At 41.7% G+C, this 8102-nt stretch overlaps 1 protein-coding gene across 1 annotated transcript; it reads right to left on the bottom strand.

Annotated features, from left to right (window-relative positions):
- Positions 1-212: 212 nt before the first annotated feature.
- On the bottom strand, positions 213-7880 carry Gmnc (geminin coiled-coil domain containing). The gene is made up of 5 exons (XM_036204080.1): positions 7611-7880; positions 5507-5681; positions 3546-3634; positions 2576-2692; positions 213-830 (listed from the first exon to the last, which is right to left on the bottom strand). Exons 1-5 carry the CDS (start codon positions 7878-7880, stop codon positions 213-215), a joined length of 1269 nt encoding a protein of 422 aa, XP_036059973.1.
- Positions 7881-8102: the final 222 nt, after the last annotated feature.

Below are 8102 nucleotides of genomic sequence, written 5' to 3' on the forward strand. Positions count from 1 at the left end.
ACATGTAAACGTGTCAAACATGAGTTAAAGAACAGATACCTATCAGTATGTTGTCATGACAACCATGCCTTACAGATTTGAGTGTGTCACCTCATGGGACACTGGCAGTGGCAGGAGGCAGGCAGCTGCTATGTTCTGGGTGGTCAAGTCTGTGTGAAAGACGTCTTTGTAAACAGAGGGCCTGGCAGTACTCTGCCATAGAAGAGGGGTCACTAAGGCTGCTTAGGGACCCAGGTAAACTTCCAGCCACCCTCCTCATCTCGACGCACAAAGGCCTGTCCCTGATGAAAAGAGTGTGTTTTCACATTGCAGTGAGGGCTCAGAGATGTGGAAAAGGCCACCTCTGTCTTGTTTGGAGACACATCTACACTGTGGTAAGGAAGAGTTTGCACCCCTACTGGAGGGTTGGAAAGCCTAGGAAAACAGTGGCAGTCTTGCTGGTGGGTGGCAGTGATGTGGGAGGCATGTGTTCTGTCCGCTCCATAGTCAAGGTGTAGATCTCTAGGAACAGTTGCATAGCCAACTGCATCAGGGAGAAATTGGGAGGATGTACTGGTCACTGTTCTGGGATGAGGGGCAAAGGCACTGTAGTTAGCTGGTAGGGTGTCATCAATGGTATTGAGGTCTTTCAACCCAAGGGTTTGAAGAACCCAAGGGTCCACACAGGGCCCAGGTTGTTCTTCACAGTTAGAAAACTCTGTGGAGAGGTTTCTCTTGGCAGTTTTGGACTGGGGTATCTCCGCAAGGGCATGTCTGTGTTCTTTGGGTTTCCTCTTCTCTTTTCTGAGTTTTCCACACACTTTGAAAAACTCATCTGATGACAGCAATTTCTGTAAAAGTAATAGTTGAAAACTGTATTTATTTGGATAGTTACTGTTCACCCAATTGCTTAGTATAAAAACCACTAAATGTCTCGTGTGCTCCCACACACGCAAAACTAATCAGTTAGTTACTGTTTGTTGAGTAAACATCCTTAATAATTTGTTACTTTGATTCATGTTCTTTATTTGGTTTTTACAAATTGAAGGAAGCTGATGACATCTGTAAGATTTCAACTAAGGGAAATAAACACTGATGCCAATAGCAGCTGCCACTTACTAAACTTATTTATAAGTAAATAAGTGGAACCATAATTTATAAACAATTGCTTATATGTTTTTTCTCATTTGATGCAGATACTCTTAAAATGATTAATAAATAAAGACACAGGCATATTAGTGATCAGCCAAGTACTCCTTAGCCTAGATTGGAACCTTAGGTATCTGAATCTAGACAGAAAGTCTGATTTCAACACTATTCACTACCTCCTATGTTTATCATACTAACTTTCAAAACACTCCCATATCATGTGTTATATTATTGTAAATTTAGAAAACTGATATCAACATAATTAAAAGTTCCCAATGAATATCACTTAATGATCTTTTATGGATTGATATCTGATCTTAGGATCCCAGACTAATAACTATAAGGATATGTTTGTAATGGTCAAAGCTAACTGGATTGCAAAGGAGTCAATTTAATGACTCTCTCTGAACTCAAAAACAGGAGGTAGCATCAAATTTACATCAAATAATGCCATAGTTTGTCCAGAAAGAAGATAAAACTGATGTTAGACATAGTAATGAGAATGATGGAAAATGCAAACTGAAATGTGAAAATTCAAAGAAAGGAAGAACAAAAAGGTTACAAGTGGGCTATTTATCCTTGAGTTAAAGTAATGCACTTAAAAGTGCAGGGAAAAGAGTGTTTGCATATCTGTAATCACCAGGGGAGACACCCGGAGCCCAGGTACATCTCTCTCTCTCTCTCTCTCTCTCTCTCTCTCTCTCTCTCTCTCTCTCTCTCTCTCTCTCTCTGTGTGTGTGTGTGTGTGTGTGTGTGTGTGTGTGTGTGTGTGTGTGTGTGTAGGCTTCTACACTCCTCACCTAATATTTTCAAGAAAGGTCTCTCACTGATCTTCTTAGGTTGTGCAGCCAGTGGGATGCAAGGATCTACTTGTCTCTGCTTCCCTGTAATCTGCTGGGATTGCAGAGATGAGTGCTGCTGTGCCTCGCTTAATGTGAATACCTCAGGATGCAAACTCAGTTTTTAAGGGATGTATATAAAGCACTTAATTACCTAGCCATCTCCACAGCCTCCAGAGAGGTTCTTACCAAGGCTCTTGGCCCATCTGTTTACCAATTACGATAGCAAAGGTCCTGAGGAAGAACTTTAGCTAACATCTAACACATAATTAAAACTACTGATATTTTTTTACATTTGATTTCTACTCTAATGTTTTACTCTTTACAAACCCAGTAGTTCTTAGCAATTTCTCTGAATAACTTCTGTTCTTAATTCCCTCTGTGATACTGAGCTAAAATCTAAAAGTAGAAACTTGCGGAAAAATGGTATATAAAAATCCATTGATTGAAGTTGAAGTTACATATTTCCTTAAGGAAAATTATTCGTCCTATTAACTCCCATGAAGACATCTTGTTCAGTAAACTTAATGTATTTAATCACGGGGTGTCAGCAGTGGTTTCCTCTGTCAAGTTACTGCCTTGCACTTAGAAAACAGATAATTACATACCTTGGCCTTTCCTTCCAGACATTTAACCAAAGTAGAATTCAGGTATTGTCTGAGGTGATTATTCTCTTCATGTAGCCTAGCAAGTTCTTCCTCCTTCTGTACTAGAGTATCCTGGAGCTGCAAGAAGCATACAATAGTGAAGGGTGCTCCCCTCTATTGGCTTTGTAACCCAATAACAACACACTGCTCCCCAACCTCCTTAAACTTGATTATTCTTGTTTGTTTTATGAACATACTTTCAAAGAGCCCTGGTCCTCTGTGTCTTTAATCACATCTACACTCCCTACCACCTGATTGTTCAGTTTGCGCCCTGCATAGCCCGTTCATTACAAAGTGTTTGAAGAGATCAGATGACTTTCAAAACTGTAACCACAGGGAGTCAGGTGGGGAGGGAGGAAAGTGAGCCTCACAGAACTGTTTAAATATAGGAAAAATGGTTAGAAGGCTTGGCTGGACTCCTTCCTTGCACATAGATGAACATAAAAACAGGAGATATGACCTGGTTGTTCCCAGCATCAAGGTAGGTCAGAATGTGTGTCCAGTAAATAAAAATGCTAGTTGGGAACAGCCACAAATGAGACCTGGAGGAAGAAGTGATCTTTGGGAAACCTTTATCATCATCCTTCCTCTCAAAGATGAGCTCTGCTTACTATTGAAAACACTACTGTATTCATCCCTTGGTCTTTGCAGCAATCCTCAGAGAAGAGCTGCAGAAATATTCCACAGATAAGGAAAAAGAATTTGGTTAATTGAGAAGTCATGCCTAAGTTTTCTTAGATCCTTTGTTTCTGTGAGCTTGTTCATTTGATGTTTATCTCTTTGGAGTCACAGCAAGCACTGAGCCAGTGTGAATTTATAAAAAAGAAAAAACTATTTAAAACTAAAAAGCAATATGAAATAAAGGGAGACTCAGGGGAGAGTGGGCTTTATGAAACTAGCTAGTCTCAATGTTTTTGCTACCTATCCATACCTGCTTATTTCTGTAGAGCTGAGAGGAGAGCTGAGCCTCTTCCCACGGACATGAGTCTGAAACAGGGATATTTAAGTCACAGGATGCTTCTATGTGAAAATACAAAACAGAAGAATAAACATATTTAGAACTGTGTGATAAATACTCACAAAGAACTTAAGTTTAATAGATTTAATTGATTTTATTTCACACAGGAAAACAAAACTTTTATTTCAGAAGAAGGAAGTAAGCAAATATTTATGCACTAAAAATGTGGCCAAAGACATGTATTTTAGGAGCTGAGCAGCTCCTAAAATGGAGATGTACATTCTTACTGGTTAAGTTAATATAGTCTATCTCTTCCATTCCAGTACTTCATAGAAATATTTACTGACTCTGCCTTTCCATGAGACACAATATTGCAATTCCACTTCCATTTTCTAATGTTAATGTTATTTTGTTGTTGTTGTTTTTTAGCACTTGATAGTATTATATGGGGCTCCATAATCAAATTCTATATTGTGATGCTGCATTTTCCTCTCACTTGTCCCACTTGTGAAATCTGAAGGACAGAATTTGTTCAGAATTTATATGACGGTATGATAACATTTTCCAGTATTTATTCATTTATTAGTGCTGGAAATTAAAACTAGGACCGCGTACATACTGTGGAAGCACTCCATGGCTGAGTCAAATCCACAGCCCTTACTCCCATTTACCTTAGTGATGTGTTTCTTGTTTCTCTGAAGAATTTTAGGTGATTTCACTGCTAAACCATACCTACTCTATTTCTCGTGCCTATTATGTATATTTTAATTTTTTTAAAGAAGTTTTTTGTTTTTCATATTTTACAGCAAGCTATACCCATCAATGAAAAGCTGTTTCTGCATGCTACTGTACTTGAGTTTTCCTTCTCCACCCTTGGCTTCATTCACATTTGACCTGCCTGCAGGACTTAAAATGCTGTTGTTGAAAAATTTAGTATTCAATTGGAAAGATAAGTAAGAAAATAAAAATGAGCCGGGCAGTGGTGGTGCATGCCTTTAATCCCAGCACTCTGGGAGGCAGAGTCAGGTGGATCTATGTGAGTTCGAGGCCAGCCTGGACTACCAAGTGAGTTCCAGGAAAGGCACAAAGCTACACAGAGAAACCCTATCTCAAAATACAAAACAAACAAAAAAAAAAAAAGAAGAAAGAAAGAAAAGAAAAATGAAACTTGGGTTCACATCCTGAGACACTCCACTCCTGTATTTGCTTATAGGAAAAAGACAAAACTTGACAACTTCCTACATGACATACAGTTCATTCATTTTGATTTTTGCTCCAGCATCTTTTCATACCCCTCCCCAGAGTCTCTAAAATGTCTTGGGGCTCAGAATGGATGCACAGGTGTTTAATTCTGTGGTGCCTGAAAGTTTTACAGAAGCCAGCATTAATGCAGAAGTCCCTGTAGTATGGGGTAAAAATATTCATTAAGCTTCAGGCCAATTATAATGTTGTATATAATTTCCACCAATATTGGAGATCTCTCTAAAGTGGAAGTGTATACGTGAAGGGGAAATGGTTATTTCCAGGTATGAAGTATTGTTCACAGAATCTATACAATGAAATAAACTTTGTTACTCATTCTTGATTTTTCTCTCAAAGTCACAAGGATCTCACCAAATTACAAAATAAATGCTCCACCTAATATTTTGCTTATGGAACTGTGCAACAGACCCAAAGTTACTCCATGAGTTGGCAGTCTCCAAGAATTACAAAATATAGGAAATAACAGATGTTGTCTAGCATACAAGAGGAAGAGCTTTATTTGTACTAGTTGATGTATACAGAACAAATAATTTTCCTGCTAAAACATCCATGAGTCTTAGTGTTCACTTAAAGTCTCTATAATATCACTTTTTCTGTAGAGTCCCAGTCCTTGATGCTTACAGTCTCAGGGCGGTGAAAAGATCCAAGCAAAGCAGAGGAGTAAAACTTACCCTGTGTCTGTGGTGCTTGTTGGGGCTCAGCGTTGTCCAGGAGACCAGCAGCCCAGAAAGAGACCCAAGTCTCCTTGGAAACGTCAACACTAGATTCTGACGTTGTAGTGGAATACGGGCAATTATAACTCTGGCCTCCTACAAAATACTGATCTTGGCAAGGCAGAACGGTGTTCTGTGAATTTCAGTTTGATGGGGGTATGGGAGACGGCATGATGGCAGTTGGGAGGTGGAGAGAGTAGGAGAAACAGAGAAATTAGTATATGTGGTAAAACGAACAATAAATAAAAGCGATAACTACAGGTCCAGATACACATTTGAATGGTGTGATTATAATTACTAAAAAGGAAGAGGTTCTTTGAATTCTCCACTACTCTCCTAAAGTCTTTCACCAAATAACTAGTATTGAATGAGCCAGTTTTGTAAACATCAGAGGAATATTTCCTATTGTAGTGCCTGGCTCAATTGATAAACTGCCTAAAAATTAAGTAAAAAGAATTAGATTTCATGATTCAAAAATGTAAGAACTAGTTGTTGCTCTGTAGTAGACACCTTGGCTGTATGTCTAAAAACCTTGAAAGACAAAGATCACAGACTACAAAGGGTTAAATGAACAGTTCTACATGGCATCATATCAAGGATCCTCCCAATTTGGGAGTCTGAATCAGGTGTGTGTGTGTGTGTGTGTGTGTGTGTGTGTGTGTGTGTGTGTGTGTCTTACACTAGAATGGATAAACATGTATATACACATATGCATACAGAGATGAACACATACATTTTGTCTGTAACTCCAGTCACAGGAGCATGACATCAATCCAAGGAAGCACTCCAAAGCTGAGAATAAAGGCGGTGGGTTCTAGTTCCCTCCATCGTTAACCCTCAGTTCCTTTTCCAGGTTACCAAGGCACTTGCCTGGCATGCCTTTCTCCACTGCGTTCTGAGTCAGTGAACACCTTCTTGCCCCGCCCCACTCACTCCTCAAATCTCAAATGTGGTCTTTCCAAACGTCCAAGCAAGGGCGGGCAGTCTGCCTCCTTCCTAGCTGAAGCTGTCCAACAGCCGGTTCTTAATTATGTGTCAATGTTTAATCAAGTCAAAAACATCCCTCACAGCAGAATCCAGGTTTGGGCAAACTCCTCTGGCCACTCCAAACCTGTCCTTGAGAACTTTCTTGGACATAATGTAGAGAAGGCAGAGAGTAGGGTAAAGGAAGAAGGTGGAGAAGAAGAGGAAGAAGTGGAAGGGGAGGAAGAGGAGGAGGAGGAAGAGGAGGAAGAGGAGGAGGGAAATAAGAATTAAAAGAACGAAGTTATTGAGTGCCTCGAGTCACCCTGGGCCCCCGCTGCCAGTGAGTGAAGGGTTGAAAAGGTCCCCTTTTGAGGCTAGTACAGCTTGGGCAGTGCTGCCCGAAGAAATTCAGCCAAAAGTTTATCAAGTGCTATTTTCCTTTATTCTAAAAGTATGTTTGTAGACTCCTTTTTTGAGGTTATTCTTGGAATCAGAGCTAAGCTATTAAGCAATCGACACCTGAGAGGCAAACAAACCCCAAACACTCCTGAGGATTTCAAATCTAAGTGTTTGCAAATATGTGCATAATCTAGAGGAACAGGTGGAAGGGGAAAAAAGGCCTGTGCAGGGTGAGGGGAAAGGGGTGAGGTGGTCAGGCAAATATGCGGGGAGAGGGAACAGAAAACAATAAAGGGGTGCGGGGCAGCAGAAATGGCCTATATTAATTGGAAAGTACAAAGGCATCTCCCAATGCAGAATACGTTCTAAATGCAGTTTATTGTCTTTCCAGGGCCCCCGGGGGTCTGGCAGCGGGACTAGCTAAGGCCAGCTCCTCACTTACCATCTTGCAGAAGAAAGCACTGCAGAAACTGGGCCCACTCAGCTTTTTCTTAAAGCCAGAGTTAGCTTGAAATGGGACTGCAACGAGGAGCAAGGAAGCGAGTTCTAATCCGCTGGAGCTGCGAGTGACGCGCGAGCGTGCGGGGCTCCTGGCGGGTGTTGCTTGCTCTCTGATTTAGTCCAAGGCTGTCAAACAGGTGCCTCAGGAGCCGCCCAGCCTAAGCCACAGCCACTCGAGCTCCGGAGACACCCGTACTGGGACGTGAGACCTGCGGGACGCCAAGGAAGGACCCGAGGCTCCAGGTCGCTGGGGCAGCGCCCGGTCAAAGCCTGTGCCTGTGCGAGCAGAGCCTACCAAGTATACCTGGCGCGGTGGCGGCTGGCGATGGGGACTCAGCTGCCCCACTCCCTCTCTGTGCCACGCGCCCAGCAGCCGGCAGGGCGGGGCTGGGCAGGGCGGCCAGCCAGCCCCCGGTGGCATCCGAAGTCCAAAGCTTAGTCTCTGTGCAGCGCTAAAGAAGCCCATCCAAGGGACCCTGGTGTGAGCGGTGTTCTGTGCATGCCCGGGGCACAGCAAAACAAGTGATAGCAACTTAATAACAACGGCGACTTTATATTATTTTATCAATGGGTCTTACTTCTTCCCGGTTCTTGCAATGTTTAAATGTGAGGGTAAAATGTTATCAAACCTACAATACACATTTTCCAAGACACGCATGACATATCTAACTCCACAGCACTGTGGTCA

Source organism: Onychomys torridus, chromosome 12, assembly GCF_903995425.1.
Source record: "Onychomys torridus chromosome 12, mOncTor1.1, whole genome shotgun sequence".
Classification (NCBI taxonomy): Eukaryota; Metazoa; Chordata; class Mammalia; order Rodentia; family Cricetidae; genus Onychomys; species Onychomys torridus.